Source organism: Haliotis rubra, unplaced genomic scaffold (assembly GCF_003918875.1).
Source record: "Haliotis rubra isolate DU_JTF1 unplaced genomic scaffold, ASM391887v1 Scf114, whole genome shotgun sequence".
Lineage (NCBI taxonomy): Eukaryota > Metazoa > Mollusca > Gastropoda > Lepetellida > Haliotidae > Haliotis > Haliotis rubra.
The window spans coordinates 676,813-698,898 of record NW_025765048.1 but is presented as its reverse complement, the minus strand read 5'-3'; the positions used below and the strand labels follow the sequence as shown (position 1 = coordinate 698,898).

General features: G+C 39.3%; 1 protein-coding gene across 8 annotated transcripts in view; it reads left to right on the top strand.

The window, feature by feature from the left end:
* The window catches only part of LOC124252825 (nuclear hormone receptor HR96-like), a 316,210-nt gene that overhangs the window by 174,998 nt on the left and 119,126 nt on the right, over window positions 1-22,086 (top strand). For all 8 annotated transcript variants that reach the window (XM_046686516.1, XM_046686522.1, XM_046686530.1 and 5 more), the window contains one exon: window positions 12,727-12,882. In XM_046686516.1, coding sequence (XP_046542472.1) covers window positions 12,727-12,882 — 156 coding nt within the window. The remainder of the gene's footprint in view (window positions 1-12,726; window positions 12,883-22,086) is intronic.

The following is a 22,086-nucleotide window of genomic DNA, read 5'->3' as shown; positions in this document are numbered from 1 at the left end:
AAAAGTCATTAGATATTCTTGTTTCTGTCAAAAATTTGTCATTTTATCTCAAATTTTGTTGTTGTTTTTTTCCTCAGTTTAAAGAAACCAAAAGAAACATATCCGCATTACTTGGTGTTAACGTTCCCCAGATGATGCAGCGTAAATCCTGTTTTCACATCTTGTTGAAGATGTGTATATTTTTATGAGACATCCCAGGACTGATAGGAAGATGGTGAATGTGATGAAGTGGGCAGTTTTACACCCCTTTAGCCATCTTCCAACAATGTCACAGTGGGGAGCACCAGATATAGGCTTGCCCCAGAAACCCCCAGTTTATGACTAGTAGCGGTCAAGGCTGGACTCCCGGCAGTGTGGTCTAGTAGCCATACACTCTTACCTAGTCTGGTAATCAGGGACCAGTACACAAACTGACCATCTCTCTTAAAGGACCTGATGGTTTTAGCTTCTGAAAAAGTAAAGAAAAATATTGTAATGAATATGAAGTGTACAATTGTCACATTTTCTCAGGTCCTGTTGGAGATTCAATAAAGGGGACAGAAAGTATGCTGTTCAGCTACACTGTACATCTTGTACAATTGTACATTTTTCTGAAGAAGTAGAGTTTTTACGAATCTTTAGATTTCAATTTAGACATCAGGACTTTTCGTATGACCTGTGTCATCAGTAACTTTCACCTTAGAGAAGCTGGTGCCATCAAGGGAGGCGTCTGTGGTCTGATGGGCAGAAAAACATGGACGTACCCCATCTGTGTCAGATAAAAACACAGTAAAGCAATGGTAGTTTTTGTTACTGTGCCTTGTGTTGGGCATTGAGGGGATGTAACAAGGATAGGTCACATGGAATCAGTATATTAAGATATTTTAAAGATAAACACAAACAAGAGACACAATGAAACTAATGTAACCATGTTACTGTTGTATGTGCTTGTCTGTCACTGTATGAGTGCAATAACCCCAAGTGTGATGGGGCGGTGGGGTGGCCTAGTGGTTAAAGCGTTAGCTCATCACGCCGAAGACCCGGGTTCAATTCCCCACATGAGTACAATGATGGGTTCAATTTCCCACATGGGCACAATACGTGAAGCCTATTTCTTGTGTCCTCCGTCGGAATGTTGCTGGAATATTGCTAAAAGTGGCATTAAACCATACTCACTCACTTACCCAAGTGTGATGTTAACTTCATTTCCCTCCCCCTTTCGAAAACATGAACATTCCGTTGGGCTAAACCTGTGAGCTGCTTCCTTTGACAGGATATGCTGATCATGAGCTGGCATCTCAGATCCTCTAGCCTCTCATCCAGTCTGTCAACACCAAATATGTGCTTCTAGCATCACCTTAGGGGTAACAACCACAGACATTATATACCTGGAATACAAAGTGATTGTTAATCCATTTACTCTCCGAGTTCAGGCACTCTGATCATCACGACCTGATCATCTTATGACAGAGGTAAACACCAGTATTGCAGGGTTAATTCAAACAGTGATATCAGAGGATCATATAATAGATGTTCACGTGTAGGGGTGTAATTATGGCCATTATCTCCTAGGTTAATTTCTGAGCAGAGTGACTCCACTTTGACTAGCTCTGAAGGATCAGCTGTATGGTGAAGTTAAAAGAGGTCATACCACCACATGAAGCTGGCTTGGCATCAGGCCCCTCTTCCTGCTTAGTTTTCATGTAGATTAAACATGTATATAAAACTAACACATCTCTTGGAAATTAAACTCTTGGCTCAATCAACTGACATGCTGTTCAGTTCTTGATCTATGACAAGTTTGGACAGTCCATCTTTCTCTGACATCTCTTGCTATGCCCATATTTCATAGTGTTCATCTGACAAGGGTTTGTAAAATCAATTTGGAGATTTAGCTTCTAGATCTGCAGCGTGTTACATTACGTGACTGCATTGATTTCGGCAATATGACAGCTGTCGTAGCATTTCAACAGAGGCCTGTGTGATAAAAAATATTTTATGTTTTACTCTATGTTACATTATATTTGTTTGCGGGGTAAGTATGTGCAAGTGGTTGTTTTATGTTTTCATAACGTAAGGTGAGGCAACTAGTATAGAAGAGACAGAAAATCTCTCCTGCACTATTGGAAACACCTGATGGATACATGTAGAAGGTTGCTGTTCTTAATTATCAACCATGGAATAAGTTATATATCACATTGTGTAGTATGTTATACAGTAAGTCTGTTTACATACACTCTTTGATAAATTTTTATTTGATGTTTATATTTTTTTTGCAAAATTTACTATCTTCTCAAATTCTTGCCGTACTTCAACTGAAGCAAGGCTCTAATATTAATCTTAAATATGGTTATTCGAGACAATCTGAACAAAACAAAAATTTGATTTTGGTATAATTGGCTGAAGTCAGTGTTCAAAATGAAGTGAAATAACTCACCATGATGAAATGTATCTGGTTTTGGGTGGAAAGTTACGTGTTTATCAACAGATGATAGCAATGCCTAACACTCGTGCAAGTAATTTCCTTATTTGTGTTTTGTGAATTGCAGTCATAATAATAAGATAGATGCTGTAATTGCAAAACAAATTCCGCTATGTAGCAGGCATTATAGTAGATTCAATTGCAATTGTTGACTATATCTGTTTTAAATATTTACGTAGTGTTAATATAATTTAAAGGTATAAGAACCGAAGAAACATATTTTTTCTACCTGTGTAGCAGAGAGCTATAAACATATGCATCCAGTTATAGAGGGTTTAAGAATTACAAATGAGTGAAGGTGCACCATTAATGTCAAATACATTATCACAAGGTTTCTCATAATTGCAAGAATTTCTTTCTTAAAAAGCAAAGTGTGATTGTTAAAACAGAGTTTTCTGATATAACTGATGTAAGAGGCCAATGACTCTCATTCTAAAAAAACTGTAAGTATCATATGTTTTTATTTTTTGTGTGGCTTAAACTAATAACATGTGCCTGACCCTCGGGTCACAGGTATGGAAATAATATTCTTTGTTATTAAGTTTGAATTATGTTTGTTTGTTTGTTTGTGTTTGTTTAACGCTGCACTCAGTAATATTCCGGCTAGATAGTGGCGGTCTGTAAATAATTCAGTCTGGACCTGTCAATGCAGACTCAAGTCGTGAATTATGTAATTCAGTTACTTCAGCACCATGAGTTTGGCAGCACCATACCTGTGTTTGTTAGTTTCGCCACAAGGTCTGAGCCCTGCATCACATGGGCTGTCCTCCCACATTGAGTTGATGTGATAGAGCCAGAACGCTGTTCAAGGCAGAGGTAACACACTCAGCCATGGGGTCCTCCAGTCTGAAACCCAAGCGGAGAAAATAACCTATCTGGTAGATTCATCCAATAACTCTACATATTAACAACTGGGTCTACAGAACATGATGCCAAACAAAAATTTGGGCAAGGAGAATGAAATCAAGTGTACACATGTTGTGATATTAAACATTCTATAGAGGGATGTGTTAAAGATTAAATTCCCAGCTACACTAAACCACCTGGCAGTCATTGCTTCTGAAAATTTGTTATTTACTGTGGGATGTATAAATTATGTGTAAATAAGCTGGAAACATGGAGCATTAAGTTAATTTACAATGTTTTTCCTAAATATAAAGCTTATTTGATAAATACCTCAATTTGTTTGTATTTAGTCTGGCTCTGTAGCTAAGGAGCATAATTGCCCTGCTTGTGTGACAAATTATGGCCAGGCGTTTGAATAGTGCTAACAGGGTTTTCATAGAGTAGCTGATACTATGTTTAAATCTGGAGTAATGGTCAGCTTACCACACTTGACCACTGGTCACTTGACCTTTCCATGACCTTCTGGCCATCATGGAGAGGTCAGGGGTCATGAGACGTCTGACAAGGAGAAGATGACATGATGCTAATGGAACATGAGTGCTCTGAGCTTGTGATAGGTTTATCCACATATCTCCAAGTGTCGTGGAAGTATGTTAAAAGCTGTGGTTCTGAACCTGTTAAGGGTTGAATGACAGATGGAGGCCAGCTATCCCTCCCAAGTCCAAGATAGAGCATTCAAAGTTCAAAGAAATCTTGATATTTTTCATGATAGCAGATTACTGGGGTTTTCTCATCAAAGCTAAATTGGATATGTTGAAGAAGCATAAAGTTCTATGTGAAAAGAATTTTTTGTGTATTTGCAGATTTGTCCAAAGGAATCATGTTTTATTTGAGGTACTCGAAAATAACTTCAAAGTCACTTAGCTGTTTCAGATGTATTTATGATAGGTCAATTGACTTTGCCAGAAACGGATGATAAATTTGTACTGCAAATAAAACCTGAAATTTGAAGATTTTGGGGAATGTTTTTCAAATCATCTCAAAGCTTGTAAACATGTGGATGCTGTATGGATGTTGTATGAGAAGTTGGGATCTGTCATTTGGACGCCAGCTTGCATGGATGTCAGTTGTATTGCACAAGTTCGTAGGCTGAATACATCCTTTTCAGTTGATCAGATACAACTGACCTCTGACCTGTGGTAGGTAAGCTTGTTTGTTGTGTTCCTCCTGTTCCCTGAGGCTGAGTTGTTTGGCAAGCAGGTAGGAAGTACTGATAGTTAATGGCTGGTATATCTCTTGAAAAGCAGTTATATTTTGCAAAGCAGAAACCAAATCTCTTTTGAAAGCAAAATTTTTTTGTAAAGCAAATTTTTTTGTACTTTGTACTTACAAAATAGATCCTGTTATTGTAATTGAAATCTATTTGTAAGAAACTGTATTTCTGATACAAATCTATATATTTGTATATTTTTCTATGAGTAAGGTAACCCTGTACACTGTGAAGCATATATATTTTGAAAAGTGATCGTGTACTTTGTAATTTAACTGTAGAAAAGCAAATCTGTGACTATGTAGCTTTCAGAGATCTAAAAACTTATTTATATATGAGCAGAGAGACTGGAAATTTGAAGCCTATTTAATAGAGTAATAATGAAGTCCCAAGTTATTCTGGCATTATCAGTGAACTTGAACTCTGGGCACTGCTGAAAGCCCCCAGTCACAGGCTGGTCTGTAGCCAGGCTAAACATTACCCCAGCAGTTGATAAAGTTGACTCGATCTTCATAAGCTGCACTGCACCATGTTTTCACTCCCAACATTATGATACTCCATGCACCATTCTCTACAGCCATATGGTTACTTTCATAATTATATTAATTATCTGCACATCGTTACGTCGGCAGAGAAGTCAGGATCAATATTGATACCATCTTGGTCTTCTGTCCATTGTGATTGTGTAATCATAAAAAAACATATACTTAAAACATGAAAAGAATTTTTGGGGGACAATAAGAATCAGCATTTGTTAGACAAACTTAGACTAGTAATTTGACAATATGTGGGTTGTATTGTTTTGTATGGTATTGATTTGGATGTGTGTGTATCAAGATACTAACTTGACACTCTTTTTATATGAAACTTCCATTGTTTCCCCTCAACAGAAGAACCAGGTTGTTGCTAGTTTGCGTCTAGTACATTTAGGATCTTTGTGAATGCTGTAAGATTTAGCTATATATTCATGACATATCGCTGTAGAGTGAGTGAGTGAGGAAATTATTGCTTGATGCTGCAGCAGCAACAGTCTGCTACGTCCTTGCATGGAGGTTAGATCTGGCTTGCCAGAGAGTGAGTGAGTGAGTTTTGTTTTATGCCGCACTCAGCAATATTCCAGCAATATGACGGCAGTCTGTAAATAATCCGGACAATCCAGTGATCAACAGCATGAGCATCAATCTGCGCAATTGGGAACTAATGACATGTGTCAACCAAGTCAGCGAGCCTGACCACCCGATCCCGTTAGTCGCCTCTTACGACAAGCATGGGTTACTGAAGATCAATATTCTAACCCGAACCTTCACGGGTAGGCTTGCCAGAGAAGTTACCAGGCTACATTATTGGAAACAATTAATAGTGAATTATATCTTGAGTTGATGCATAAGCATGACTGTCATGTGTTGTATGTAATACATTAATATATCAGTAAACTGGGGCTCCCCCAGTTTCAGTATTCCCTGTCCATGGAACAGTTGTGCTGATGGTTCCGCTGACCGAGTTACGTCACTGATAAGAAAGAAAGCAATTTCAGCAGAATTTTTATGTGCCTTCCACAATGCTTAAGTCTTATAAGAAGTACCTCACTGACATTTTCTACAATAACAGATGACAAGGATGCTGTGACACAACAGCTTTCACATGGCTTTGTGTCTTAATTAAGTCATTGTTAGTGGAGATGGGGGTGACACTGACATAAGAGCCGTGAGTTAAAATGCTGATTTGGTCTGTAATATGCGATGAGGCGGGGTAGCCTAGTGGTTAAAGTGTTCACTTGTCCCACCGAAGACCTCGGTTCGATTTTCCACATGGGTACAATGTGTGAAGCCCATTTCTGGTGTCTATGCCGTGATATTGCTGGAATATTGCTAAAAGCGGCGTAAAACCATACTCACTCACTCACTGTAATGTGCAGATAACATCAAGGGTCACATACTCTGACCAACGTGGGAAAAAGAGGGTTCACTTTGTGACGAAATTGATCTACTGCTGGGTGTTTTATGGTTCAGACCTTGACTTCGATTGAATATGAGCCTGGTTCTAGTATTGGTTCGGTGTCATGTTCATAAATAACTTTTTACATTTGTTTCTCATTTAGAGTTCACATTAACACACAATGGGTATTATATACCACACACAGTGTCGAACATAATAGTCACCCCCACCCAATACTTTCCTTGTATAAATACCCCATGTATATGTGACGTCAAGGGAGATAACCCCCGGGGTGTACGAGTGACAGTGTGGCGTGTGTTATGTCGGATCAGATTAATCATAAATATTTATAAGTATTGCAATCCTCCTGCATGTCCTGTGGGCACAAATTGTTGTATTAACAAAATAAAATGTCTGTTGTCAACAAAATTTCCACAAAAGGTGGGTGTAACCTAATTCTTATATGAAACTGTCACTGTCGTCGTGATGTTGAAGGTCACCCATTCATCATGCCCGATTTTTTCTAGATAGGGAAGAACATTTGGAACAAAAGGTTCATGGCCAGGTTCTTCAAACTTGTTCAAACAGTTTTATAGACGATGCTTACATTAGCGTGGGTTTGTGTAAAAATGAAATTTACTCCCTCGATATTCCATTAGTTCCTGTCCAGTTATTGTGAATCGTGTCAGTAGAATAGGCGAAGTGTTCAATTGTCAACGACCCAGGTTCAATTCCCCATATGGATAGAATGCGTAAAGCCCATTTCTGGCATGCCCTGGTATGATATTGCAGGAATAGAAGTAAAAAGTAAAACCCAGTTTCCTCTGTCACTCATTCTGGATCTCCTCTTCTGTGGGGGCGGCGGGATAGTCTGTGGTTAAAGGGTTTGTCACCAAGATCCTGGGATAGCCTAGTGGTTAAAGCGCTCGTTTGTCACTTCTTGACCCAAGATCCTGGTTCGATTCCCCACATGGGGGCAATGTGTGAAGCCCATTTCAGAACATCTGTAGGAATGGTACACTTAACACATCTGAACTAGAACATCTGTAGGAATGGTACACTTAACACATCTGAACTAGGACATCTGTAGGAATGGTACACTTAGCACATCTGAACCAGAACATCTGTAGGAATGGTACACTTAACACATCTGAACTAGAACATCTGTAGGAATGGTACACTTAACACATCTGAACTAGGACATCTGTAGGAATGGTACACTTAACACATCTGAACCAGAACATCTGTAGGAATGGTACACTTAGCACATCTGAACCAGAACATCTGTAGGAATGGTATACTTAACACATCTGAACTAGAACATCTGTAGGAATGGTATACACAATACACCTGGACTAAAACACCTGTAGATCTGTAGGAATGGTATACACAATACACCTGGACTAAAACACCTGTAGATCTGTAGGAATGGTATACACAATACACCTGGACTAAAACACCTGTAGATCTGTAGGAATGGTATACACAATACACCTGGACTAAAACACCTGTAGATCTGTAGGAATGGTATACATAATACACCTGGACTAAAACACCTGTAGATCTGTAGGAATGGTATACACAATACACCTGGACTAAAACACCTGGGGATCAGTAGGCATCATTCACTCAACGACCTACATCACCACTGTAATAAGAAGATGGATATCACACTACGGCGCAGCGATGACTTAGCATAACATCACTGCCACAGGCTAATTTGCATATCACGTGACCAGACTTTTCTCTTGTTTGTAAACAAACGCGCATATTCATAATAAGAAGAGACTGGCCTTACGCAAGCTTTTCAGCGTGCTTTTCACAATGTTTTACATTGTTACATGTATATTCTTCCACAACTGCGACAGTAAGATTTATGACAGTACATATTTAGATATCAAACAGGTTGCATCGCTTGCTCTCTGTTGGCTTCGATGACAGCACGTGGAGCCGTACAACCTATGTACACAAAGGATCGCTACGCAAATGGAAACAATGTTACATGTTTTAGGATATTTTCTCAGTGAAACTATCAAAGATGTTTAATTAGATGTGTAGACTCGTCAAAAATAAAAGAGTTAAGAAATATTTAGATTATATGGAATGGACGATGCAGAGGTACTATGCTGGCTTGCCGCATGGAACTCTGGGTAGGAGAGTGGATGGATATACCACAGACAGTCTACTGTTTCCTAATTCCAGTGGTCATGTGATGGAGGCAGTACAAGATGATTGTCCTATCAGTAGCAGCCAAGTTAATGTTTCTAATTGTCTTGATTTCTGTGTGTGTGTGTAATGCAACCCCTGCCCCAGGTATGAACAGTGAGACATGCTGCCTTCCATCAATCAATGCCTATATGCAGCGACACAGTTCAATGAGCCCTGTCTTGCTGTACCATGTGGATAAATGTCACACCTTTCATCTACTTTTTCATCACATGTAGACTGCCTGGAGATGTTTTTCACGAAAACAGTTCGGGGATATTCTGATATCAATTCAAAGATATATAGAAAAAATGTTCCATAAATTAGAAATAGTTGTACGACATATGTGCAAACAGAGATCAATAACAGCAGGTGTTAGGGAAATAGGTGATCATGTCACGACCCAGTAGAGAAATCCATCACTGGGTCAGTCGAGCGTTGTGCAAATATTTCACACATATCTGTTGTATTATTTAACATGCTCAGTATGTTCCAGGTCTGTGACTGAAAGTCAAAGTTTATATGAATATCTGTAACGTGTCTGTGGCAGGTCAACTGAAGCATAAATGTGAACAGTGTTACAAGTACAGTTACAGGAATCATAGTTTTGAAATTGTTAATGTCAGTATGTTTTCTGGCTTTTCTGTGATAATCTTTTATCAGTATTTCCTTTCTCTACTCAACTCATTTTTTTCTCACAGAAACACAATCAGTGGTATGGTTTTTCTGTTAAATGCCTTTGTTTGCAAATCTTGTAATTTTCATTTATCTAATTTGAAAATACTTCCTCCAATAACAAAGGCCATAAGATTAAGGGGATAAAAAGACACAATCCGTGTACCTACAATGTGTTTTAAGATCAATGTTCAGCATTCAGTTTACTTTTATGACGAGCATTTTAACCTGAAAGATATTCAGAAGACAAAAGATCAGTATCTGTTAAGAAAAGTACAGTATAGTGTATCCATATCAGAAAGTACGATTTTGTTAAAATAAATTTAAAGAGAAGAAACGTAGTCGAATCCTTACGATTTGGGGAAGCTCTTAATCACATTTTCTGCTTGCACTAATTCTATTTTAACTTTAACACGGTTTTCATTGCTGTTTGTAAATACAAACTGACGCTTCTCTTAACCCCAAAGTCTGTAATATCTATTTATGACTTTGGGCCCCTGATGAAATACGACTTCCTAAATGAATTCACAATTTAAGAAACTTGAAGCATATCAAGTTCAACTTTCCTACATTGACTCACAGAAATAGGAGAAAACCTTTTTAGCAGCGGAAATTGAATCCAGTTTCCATTTCATGTGAGATCCACATTTTGCTATCCCTCGACACCTGGGTAGGCAGAAAATGTTTGTTAAGGCGACCCTGTTTATTATTATGTCATTGGTGCATTTTCTATAGCACAGTGACAATGTAATTGCATTCTCACATAAATAAACTCCTGGTCATTGATACTTGCAAAGTTTTGCATTTGTCTCTGATGGCTTCAGTTTGTCAGGGAATGGAAGCAGGGTTGTGGAGAACATCGCCATTGTCAATAAGCAGTGGGCTTTCTCCACATTTAGGAAGAGATTGCAGACACAATATGGGGATCATGCAAGTAAAACATTCCTGTGCTTGGAGAGATTGCTGCTGCATTAGAGACATCATCGGCAGATAACGATGTTGAACTCCATAGTGTTTGTTTCATTTCGTTTATTGTTGTGCTAAACTGTTGTGATGTTACAAGACACAAGTGTCAGGACATTTTCATAGTTTCATGAACATCATACGATTCTTGCTCAAAAGTTGTGAGATCAGAGTTAACATTCAAAGCCTCAGTAAAGCTTTCGAAAAGTATTGTAGTTGGCAAAATTTGTGGCATCTGTGATCAAAATGATGTACCTGTTTTCATTTGTGCCATATGTTCCTATGCTCGTGAACATATGGTATCACGACTGTTTGTTGATGATTAGAGGACCCTTGCTCTCCATATCATTGTACCTGTGCAACTGTCTGGCGCTGGGCAGACATTCCTGGTGAATATTTTAAGGGTTCCATCACTTTTCTGTATCAGCTATTGATACAAAATGGTACTTTGACCAGTTAAAGGCTTCTTCAATGTTACATCAAAATCTGAAAACAACTACTGGACATATTGGATAACAGTTAATTCCATTGTGGAACAACACTTGCAAACTCTGGTTTCCAGACATTCCGTGAGTTGGTATTTAACTGAAGACATATTTTCATGATATCAGACTTTTAACATTGATTTTGTAAGTTGTTCATACAATGACGCTGGAAGAGAAATGGCTTGACCAGTTGTATGTCTCATGAAATATGCTTCAAAGCCATCAGAATCATCTTTGTGAGATAACTCAGTTTTCATTGTATGCCTCTCAGAGAAGTATCACAACACCATGTTCCATGTGACTACATGTATTCTGTCATCAATGGCATAAGTACAGTCATATGAGTCAAATTGGATGTACCTGTGAAGATCCGGGTTAGAATTGATCTTGAGTAACCCGTGCTTGTCATAAGAAGCGACTAACAGGATCGGGTGGTTAGGCTTGCTGACTTGGTTGATATGTCATTGCATCCCTATTATGTAGATCAATGCTCATGCTGTTGATCACTGGATTGTCTTGTCTAGACTTGATTAATTACAGACCGCCACCATATAGCTGGAATATTGCTGAGTGCGACGTAAACTAAACTCACTCACTCACTCAAGGTGGATGTTCATTTTCTTCTTTCTTTTTAAGTAATATGTATCCATCCAGTTTTTTGAAAGTCTAATTACGTAGAGACTGTGTTTCAGCTTCACTTGGAACACTATTGCATGGAGACAATGTGCCAACATTTATGATCTATACTGTATACACTTGGCAATCATGCCATTCAATAACCATGTCACCTCGGGTATTAGGACTTTTACCAATTTATTTGACTATTTGAAGTATACAGACAGTGACATATGAACTGGCAAGGGAATAGACTGCCTTTCTCTATGAATGACTGTGAGTAACATGAAATGTCCCACTAGGAAACTGAGATAGTGTATAATATTCATATCGGTGTAATCAATAGTAATGTGACTATCATACGTTATATGAGCAACACATGTTTGTTGTTACCCAGTAAAGTAGGACTGTCCTTGTAGGAGTCTACAACATGCAGCATGGTGCCCGGATGAGGCAGGTACTTGTTATGCCAGATGTAGAGAATCTCACCAGAGTGTTTTATATATCACCACGAGTTGATAAAGTTAAAAATTCCCGAGGCTTGCCGAGGGTATTTTTTACTTTTATCAACGAGTGGTTGATATATTTAATATCAGAAGACACGAGGGTGAGATTCTATTATCATCAAAAATCTCTCTTCTTTAGTTTTCACTGAAAAATGTACATCTCTGAACAGTGCAGTGCAGCAATGTCATAGCATTGTGATGTCATCAAGTGCATGATGTCATGGCGTTGTCAGGGCATTGTACAAAATCTACTGTCAAAATGATATCCTTGGAGATATCGTTTGATCTCACACATGCAATATCTCCTTTGGAACACAGCTTTGGATGATAAATTGGGTTTAGTCCCTTCCTGGTGGCAGTGTGTGAATCCCAGGGTAATGATGATGTTTTAATGTATCTCTTACTGGTCTGTGAAGATTGATTGCCAAGAGCTGGCGCCAAAGAAATGAAGTGTCGTACCACATGTCAGAATGATAAACTAAAGTTTAGTCTCCCTGTATGTATAAAGTTTAATGAAATAATAATATAGAAATCTAAGTTTATAGAGTTGAGAATCAAATGCAATATCTTAGAATGGGATGCTAGGGCTGAGATGGGATGGTGGAGATGAGAATGGATGAGAATGAGATTCAGTAGTTGAGAAAGTGATTGTGTTATTGACAGTTTATGTAATGAAGACAAGTCAGTGTGATTAATATCAGATTTATATTTATCATATTGAATATGTCTAATTGCATTATAAATTTGAAATCATTTCTGTTGCAGTTACCTTCATCGCGTGACCGGAGGTCAGGGAGTGGGGTCAGGACAGGTCACGACCCAGACTCCCCAGAGGTCAAGGCCAAGGTTGTTAAAATGGAGCATGCCCTTGCAGGGCGCTTCAAGGAATTTGGATTAAGTGAAGGAGGAACATTTCCAAAAGTAAGTGTTGTGATCAAATTTTCCTTGTAATGTCAGTTTTGCAATTGAAAAAAGAAGGGAAAAGTGATAGAGGTGAAGACACTTCATCCCTCAAAGTACCATCGATGTTTTAGCTGTTCAGTGATACACCATGACAGATCAAGTAGAACCCATGGTGGCTGAGCGGGTTAGACATCTGACTTTGTGTGCTGGCAATTAGGTTCCTGACTCTGAGGGTCTGGGTTCGAATCCCAGATGGACTCAACCCAACAAAAGTACTAGCATCTGTACTTCACTAAGAAAGTGTTATCCAAAAATATAACATACGTTACATGACAGATCAACTGCAGTAATATCAAACATATGGTGGTCCTTAACCTCTTTTGAGTGGTATATATAATGTATATCATAGCTAATAGATATTGGATAACCCCTACTTCCTACTCCTGGGTGACCGAGATTCATCAGGAGCATGTTGGACATCTACCTGTACAGAATCAGCTGTGGTGACCTCAGGCTCTCGGCTCAAATACATACTGAACAAAAATACCCAGGAATATTTGTGATGATTTTCTTTTATTTGTGATAGAATTAAAGAAAATATTTCATGATCCCTATAGCTTTTGTTTCATGATCCATTACTTATTTTGTTGAGTATATTGACCTACAATCACTGCTGGAGTAATTTAGGCTCTGCACTTTTGTACTTTGTGTGGTTCTTCATAGGCTCCCGGCAACATAAATACAAATTCTACTTTGTACCCTGATGTTCTGGGAGAGCACTTACACTATCAACCACAGGATTGTCTGTTGAATGATGTAATTTCTTATCGACGTAATATTTGATATTTTGAGGCACTGCATCACTCTTTCATGAAGGTCATTGTATAAATTCCATTAGATGTTGTGATACAGAAACTTGCTGTATTTATCCCAGTAAGTTTACCTGTGTATATGCTAGTATTTTATTGTAGAGAAGGGTAGCCCAGTGGTTATAGGTTCTTATTTGGGGGTCTGTTGTCATGGTAGTAGTGGAAAGACTCAATTGGCATGACACAGACACAGACTTGTATCCCACGGACACAGACTTGTATCCCACGGACACAGACTTGTATCCCACGGACACAGACTTGTATCCCACGGACACAGACTTGTATCCCACGGACACAGACTTGTATCCCACGGACACAGACTTGTATCCCACGGACACAGACTTGTATCCCACGGACACAGACTTGTATCCCACGGACACAGACTTGTATCCCACGGACACAGACTTGTATCCCACGGACACAGACTTGTATCCCACGGACACAGACTCGTATCCGATCGACACAGACTCCCACGGACACAGACTCGTTTCCCACGGACACAGACTCGTATCCCACGGACACAGACTTCGTATCCCACGGACACAGACTTGTATCCCACGGACACAGACTTGTATCCCACGGACACAGACTTGTTTCCCACGGACACAGACTTGTTTCCCAGGCTGTTACAAACTTGATAAAATATATCATAATATGGAATAGCAATCATGTATCGAAAGTGACGATGAAATGTACAGGACCTTGAACAACAGCTGACAACTGTCAAATCCAATGAGTTGATGTAAAATAACTCAATGATTTGAGAAAACAAGTTGTCCTTCCAGATCTCCTCTAGTCCAGGAATAGTACACAGGTCTCCTCTAGTCCAGGAATAGTACACAGGTCTCCTCTAGTCCAGGAATAGTACACAGGTCTCCTCTAGTCCAGGAATAGTACACAGGTCTCCTCTAGTCCAGGAATAGTACACAGGTCTCCCCCCCTGTCATATCCTTCATGATTGTGGACCTGTTTTGTGTGTTGTGAACGTTTGATTGCATTTTAAAATTCATGATGATGTATTTACATAGCATTTACATAATCTGGACATGAACTGCCCTTATTGTTTTGTAAAACTTAAAAAGTGACCCAACATCTTCTATTCTAGGTGTGTTAACATCAGTTTTATCTTTTATGAAGTGTGTGTTCCGTTGACAGACTCATCACAATGACATAACACCTGTAGTGTCGGCTTCTGCAGCGTCAGAAACAACATCACCGACAATCTGTTTACTTTACATTCATGGACTGTTCCTGTTCAGTCAGTGGTTTGGGGACCTGGAGAAGGAAATGCATGATATGACAATGGATGACACTGAGATCGTTGGATAGTGACAAATAGGAAAGGATTTTACTGAGTGTGGGCGAGATTTCATACTGTAGTGTCATTAAGCTGTTAAAGGTTTGCTGAACAGGAAACTGATATGAATTTGTACGTGAGGGGTGTTTAGGAATACACATGAGGTGGTAGTGTGATGTGTATTGAGAATGGTTGTGAGTTGTTCTTGAAGATAGGTTAGTAAGTCTAGCAAGATACTTCATGATGATAAAGGGGTGGTGGGGTAGCCTAGTGGTTAAAGCGTTCACTCGTCACACCAAAGACCCGGGTTCGATTCCCTCATGGGTACAGTGTGTGAAGCCTATTTCTGGTGTCTCCTACCATGATATTGCTGGAATATTGCTAAAAGCAGCGTAAAACTAAACTCACTCACTCACTCATGATGATAGTGTATCATTACATTGCACCTTGTATCAATACACTGGAAGTGTTGTGTTATCTGGCTATGAAAGTTATGTATCATGACATTTGGCACTACATCATGACACTATGCCATACAAGTATTTCACACCGTTGTAGCATGGCGTTACATCACGACACTATATCATGACACTATAACATGACATTGCATGACAATAGATAATTTCCTTGGGATGATGGGTGTTATTTTTACGAATAATCTGTGAAAAAAGGTCATAATTTTGTTGATAAAGAATAAGCCAGTGAACCATGAGGGGAAAAACAGATCCCTGTGACTTTGCCTCAGGTAGGCTGAGGTCATGCCTACCTACAGGTGTTGTTTGGGGAACGAGAAAAATATATGTCTCTCAATCATGACACTTCTTGTAATCAAAATCTGAAGCTGTGTGTTCATGGTTTTTATATATAAGTGATACAAAATACACATTATGAACAAGAGATTGTGGATCAACAAAAAGGTCGAGCTGGCTGACATTGTGGTGCAATATCTGTTGTCCATTAATGGTCTGTCTACAGTGAGGTCTTACATAGGACATGAACACTGAGACTGTAAATGTGGATGTGTTTCGAAGCTGGTACAGGTGAACATAAATGTATGTAGTGGTGTCTCTTCATTGTCACAGATTCTTATCATGCATGGGGAAGTGGCATTACATTAAATATACAGTCAAATATCATCTGGAAATATGACAGGAATATTTTGGCTTCAGTGGTTAAGGTGTCTAATTTTATATGGCTACTTTCAAAAGCTGATACTATGGGCTAATTAACTGTTGGTGTGTGTATCAGGTAAAACATTTACCACACAGAATCAAGATTCAGAGGCAGAATAATTCTAGTTGTCTCTACCAGTGAGTGAGTGAGTGGGTTTTCGGGTGGGTGGGTGAGTGAGTTAATGTATGTACGAGTGAGTGAGTGAGTTGTAGCTGTACGGGTGAGTGAGGGAGGGAGGATGGAAGGGACAGAGGGAGTTCAGGAGGACATTTGAAAGCTTCATCTGAAAACAAGCCAGTAGTTGATAGAGTGAACAAAGTTTCCAGTCAAGATGGGGGCGGTGGGGTAGCCTAGTGGTTAAGGCGTTCGCTCGTCACACCGAAGACCCAGGTTCGATTCCCCACATGGGTACAATATATGAAACCCATTTCTGTTGTCCCCCGCCATGATATTGCTGGAATATTGCTAAAAACGGCATAAAACTAAAGTCACTCACTCCAGTCAAGATGATGCAATAGCACGCACTCAGTGAGAGACTGACCACACAAACCTCCCTCGTGGTTCCGTTTCCTGTTGGTGACATCAGGCCCCCTCGTCTGTATCAGTGTAAACGTTTAGCCGTTGAAGACAGGTACTGATTGTGAGGTTATTCTGGAGTTTGGCATCACGCCAAGATTTAAATATTGTGGAGGATATTTCAGAACATCACAGCATCAGATGGGATTTAAATTGACAGTTGAGCTTGACAACCTTTCACTTTAACCATAAGACTACCCCCTCCTAGGACAATTGACAATATGTTTGTTATTACAGTATGTTGTGTTATGAGTTCCGTGTATATTATCAGATTATAACCTTATAAAAATGGGAATTTAAGCAAGTTCTGTTACACTATCTTTCACTGAGGGTACTTAAGTGCTTGTTTATGTCAAGAAAAGGGAAAATATTATTACATTTTCTAATAATTTACTGTCCTGGGCGTAAACCCTCTATCATGGTTTCTAATTCAAGATACGAAAGTAGAATGTATTTGTTTCCCTGACGAATTAATGCTTGATTTAACTACATGTGAGATTTATTAAGTTTGAAGGAAATCGTTTTCATTTATTTTCCGTCTTTGATCAAATACGGCGACAGCAACATGATTTAATGGCCAGTGAGACCAGGACAGACTCTTGCTGTGGGACCAGCATAAATCGGCTTTATTGGATTTCTTCAGCTGGACTTCCAGACATGGCTTGTTTTTTTCTGTTATTTGGGTTAAATCATTTGACAGGTCTTATCGCAGTGTAATAGTTGCCAACATTTTATGAGGTGGCTGAATGGTAGATACATAGGGTGGAATCCTAACGATTTTGAGGTAGTTGTTTTCTGTGCTATTGTCTGGTGATACTTTAATACGTACAGGTCAGAGCATGAGGATCTGGTGGCTGTCCAATCTCTGATCAAGAAAACAGTGACACTTAATCAATCATAAATATTACTGGATTAAGTGTTGGTCAGGATGTAAGTAAATATGTTAATTCCACCAGACTGATCTGGAACAGATTTTGCAGGTGTAAATCTTGAATTTTGTTTTTTTAGAATCCTGATTTAATTAGTTTTGTTTGTAGCTGTACACAAAGAACACAGAACAAGATGGCATTCAATACTGTTGTAGACAGTTGACATTTCCCATCTTTAAATGGAGAGTTGTTGCTTCAGCATGTTCAGGGTGTAATTGACTCTCTAATATAATTGGAATTGTTAATTAGGGTCACGCAACCTTGAAGATGGGGTTGGTTTGAAAGTAGATTTTATATTTGCTGTTTTGTGTTTTTTTATTGGTGTTTAGATTTATTTTTATGATATTAATAAATTGCGTGTCGATAGCATCTCTTCAAAGCTGGAAGAACCTACTTTCAAAGAGATTGGATCAAGGATTGGTTCTCTCTGCATTCAGCAGGATATTTTCATGATGATGAAGAAGACGACGGCGATGATGATGATGATGATGATGATGATGATGATTGACCACGTTTATATTGAAACAAGTACATGAAGGTGTTTTGTGTGCAATGGGAGCTACTGCCATTGATTGTATCTTGCCCAGTGCATGTGGAGGGAAGCTGTGATAATCTGTAGGCTCCTCTGAATCTGTTCGGTAGACTGGAGGGTCTACAGGGTCTTTTGGATCAGATGGGTAGACCTGAGGATCTGGAGGGTGGCTTTGAGGGTTTAAAGGTTATGTAGAACGGATGGGTCTGTCAGATGGGTCTGTAAAGTAGGCATGAAGGTATCCCTGCTGGTTTGGCAGATAACCATGTGGATCTGCAGGCTAGCTCAGGTGTTGCTCCAAGACCCACCATTGATTCCATAGGTCTGGTTAGCAGGGGAAAATGGTTGAATGAGTAAGCCTTTCTTTTCAGGATTTCTATATGATATATTTTCACACCCACATAAAAAACGATACAACCTTACTCTCATTTAACCTCGATCACAACTCCTGACTTGCCCGCCCAGTCCTGAATCCTAGCTGTCACTCAAGAACACCCTCCTGACCATAAATTGACGTAACCCAGCGTAAAATAGCAAGTTGTTTTGCTTGTCTCTGTTTGTCAGAAACAAACCTTTAATCATCAGACAAACACCTAGTGAAGTCTAGTCTTTGTTACCTGTCATCATGAAAATATCATATTGAATGAAGATAGACACACTCCTTGATCCTATCTTGCGGAAGCACGTCTTTCCAGCTTTGAAGTTAGATTCTATCGACATGCATTTTGTAATACCACTGAAAAAGCCGTGACTTATTCCATCCCAAATGGTCAGGATAATTACATATCAGCAGTAGGATCAGGACTTTGATCTTGTGTGTGTGCCCTCATGACTGGAACAAAGGAACTGGACAGTTAATAACCAAATGACCATTTACAGTTGGCCACTGAGGCAGTGTTCAAGTCCGATGGAGACTGCATTACCCATAATGAGGGCGGCTAATTGGAAATGTCACTAGCACAGTGTCTCTTCAAATCGCCAACTCTTTGCTCTTTAATGTTTAATTTTCCCTCCCCCGGGTGACACATTACCAAGCGTGCCGCTATTACACCTCTTTTGTTTTTTCTCTAATTTGCGGGAGAATTGTTGACGCGAGGCTCACTTAAGCGTGCTCTTTTTTGTGTGTTTGAACAAACATTGTCTCTTTATTTGAACAAATCAGCCTCATTTAGCTCCCCTCAGTAGACTCTCATGGTCCTAATCCAGTGTCACACCGACTTCATTCTGAGGATGGCTCACACATAGCTCCGGCAACAAGGAATGTCCGTGTGTAGAGTGTAAATGAACTAGCCATTTGCACCTCTTTCACTGGACATTTCTTGCATATTTCTGTTTTGTTAAAGTGACTGTAAGATGAAATAGAAATGCTAACTAAATTAGACATTTGATTCTTGACATTGTTTTTGTAATTGATTATGACTGAAAGAGAACCTTGGATAAACAGTGATGTGTTTTGGTTTTTGCATCAGGCTCAGACAAAAGCCTGATGAGTTTACCGTGACATATTTTGAAGATGTTTCTCTGTACATCTCCAGTTGTTTGGATCAGTTGTCTTGATTGTGTTTATGTGTATATCTTGTAGGTAGGTTCAGTCCAACATGATGGTATGTAGCATTGTGGCTAGAGACATTTAGAGACCTTCCGCATGAGGCTACACTCAAGTTATACCTTATACATATCTTTTTAAATGGGGCTATGAAAGCGCATGAGTTCTAATTCCTGCATAGAATTTTTATTTATGTGATAAGAGTACATCATCTTACATAGAATTGAGAAGAGATACTCTCACTCTCACTCTCACTCACTCACTCACGTGGCGGTGGGGTAGCCTAATGGTTAAAGCGTTGGCTCGTCACGACGAAGACCCGGGTTCGAATCCCCACATGGGTACAATGTGTGAAGCCCATTTCTGGTGTCCCCCACCATGATGTTGCTGGAATATTGCTAAAAGCGGCGTAAAACCAAACTCACTCAATCGCTTAATCGCTCGCTCAAACGCCCACCCACCCACCCATCCTCTTTTCTGTTGATGTCTTTAATGGAGGCAAATCCATTCACACGATTAATCATCATGCATTTTTTGATAGTTTCAAATATTTACTACTTGTATCAGTTTTGAACAAACTTCAATTAACTTTTGAAACATGCAAGAAGTTTAGATAATGGGATCTGTTGTTCAACAACAACTCCATGATAAAACAACCGTGTCACCAGACACATGTATCAGAGGTCAAGGAGCCACATACTGCTGTCTGCCTGACCTTGGTGACCTTAACAAGTTTTTTGTATTCTTGTTAGTCATGTGATTAATATTCCCTGTCCACAGATATTAAATTTTCACTTTCACAACAGTTTGATGGAGCAATTAATATCCTCAAGTTGACAAGCAACTTGAACCAGATTCTAAACAAAGACATAGATAGTCCTCAGCTCAGTAGATTTTTAAAAACTTATGTTATGATAAAGAAAAGCTTGTGTTTAGTCAAGATGATTAAGCATGCTGTAACACACAGGCTGATAAGTCCAGTTCACAAGGTATTCTAAGGACATACACGATGTACTGACTCAGCTGTTTGTTCAGACGAGCATCAAGATATATGGAAGGCTCGAAGGACAAGATGACATTTTCAATGAACAGAGTTATTTTGGTCAGCAGCCGTCAAGGCGGATAATTACAGATTTAATTTAAACCTTCTCAGATTAAAGACATATCAGCATATTTGTAGAGACAGGCGACATTTTCAGTTTCATTTTCCTAAATGCACTAATATCAAATTTGCCAGAGGAAGGGTAACGAGAGAGGGTCTCTTAATGTAGACGTGATGTATCTGAGACTTGATAAAATGTGTTGCTAATCAGTGATATTTCCAGATATGTTCTCATGTATTGTTAGTTGCACTACAATTTCTGCAACTCGGAGGAAATGAATTTTTTCAATAACAATGTCTACATCCCGTTGTTTCAGGCCAATTATCTATCTTTGTCGGTGAGTTGTTACAAGCAGTGGTTACTGACGAACTATAATGTCCTTGTTTGTTCATCAGGTTCTTCAGGGGGGTTGAGGGGCTTAGATTATATTGTCAAATGTTTGTCCTGTTTGAACCTGTGTGGGGAATCGAACCTGAGCCTTCGATGTGATGAACAAATACTGTGAGATTAACCACCATTCTTTTCAAAACAAAATGATGTTCTTTTTTCAACGTGGCAATAATATGAGGATCTCGTGTGGCTCATGAAGGAGTGAATGAGTGAGTGAATTTAGTTTTATACCACTTTTAGCAATATTCCATCAGTATCACCCGGGTCTTCAGTGTGACGAGTGGCTCGTGAAGGATGTAGCTTTAGCTGTGAAGAAAGAATGAATGATGCACAGAAGGAAGTATTCAGTGGGTGCAAGATACAACATCATGATAGTCATCCTGAGAGTGAAGACAATGAGTAGATCTTAGCCTGTCTCACAGTCCCTGAACCACATTATTTTCCCTACATTATTTACCCTACTGCCAAGCCCTCCTGCAGTGCTAAAGCCCTAAATAAAGCAAGTCTAGATTTCCCTAGTCTGTCTCTCAGTCTCTGAACCACATTATTTTCCCTACTGCCAAGCCCTCCTACAATGCCAAAGATCTAAATAAAGCAAGTCTAGATTTCCCTAGTGTGTCTCACAGTCTCTGAACCACATTATTTTCCCTACAACCTAGCCCTCTCTGCAGTGCCAAAGTCCTAAATGAAGCAAGTCTAGATTTCCCTAATGTGTCTCTCAGTCTCTGAACCACATTATTTTCCCTACAACCTAGCCCTCCTGCAATGCTAAAGCCCTAAATAAGGCAAGTCTAGATTTCCCTAGTG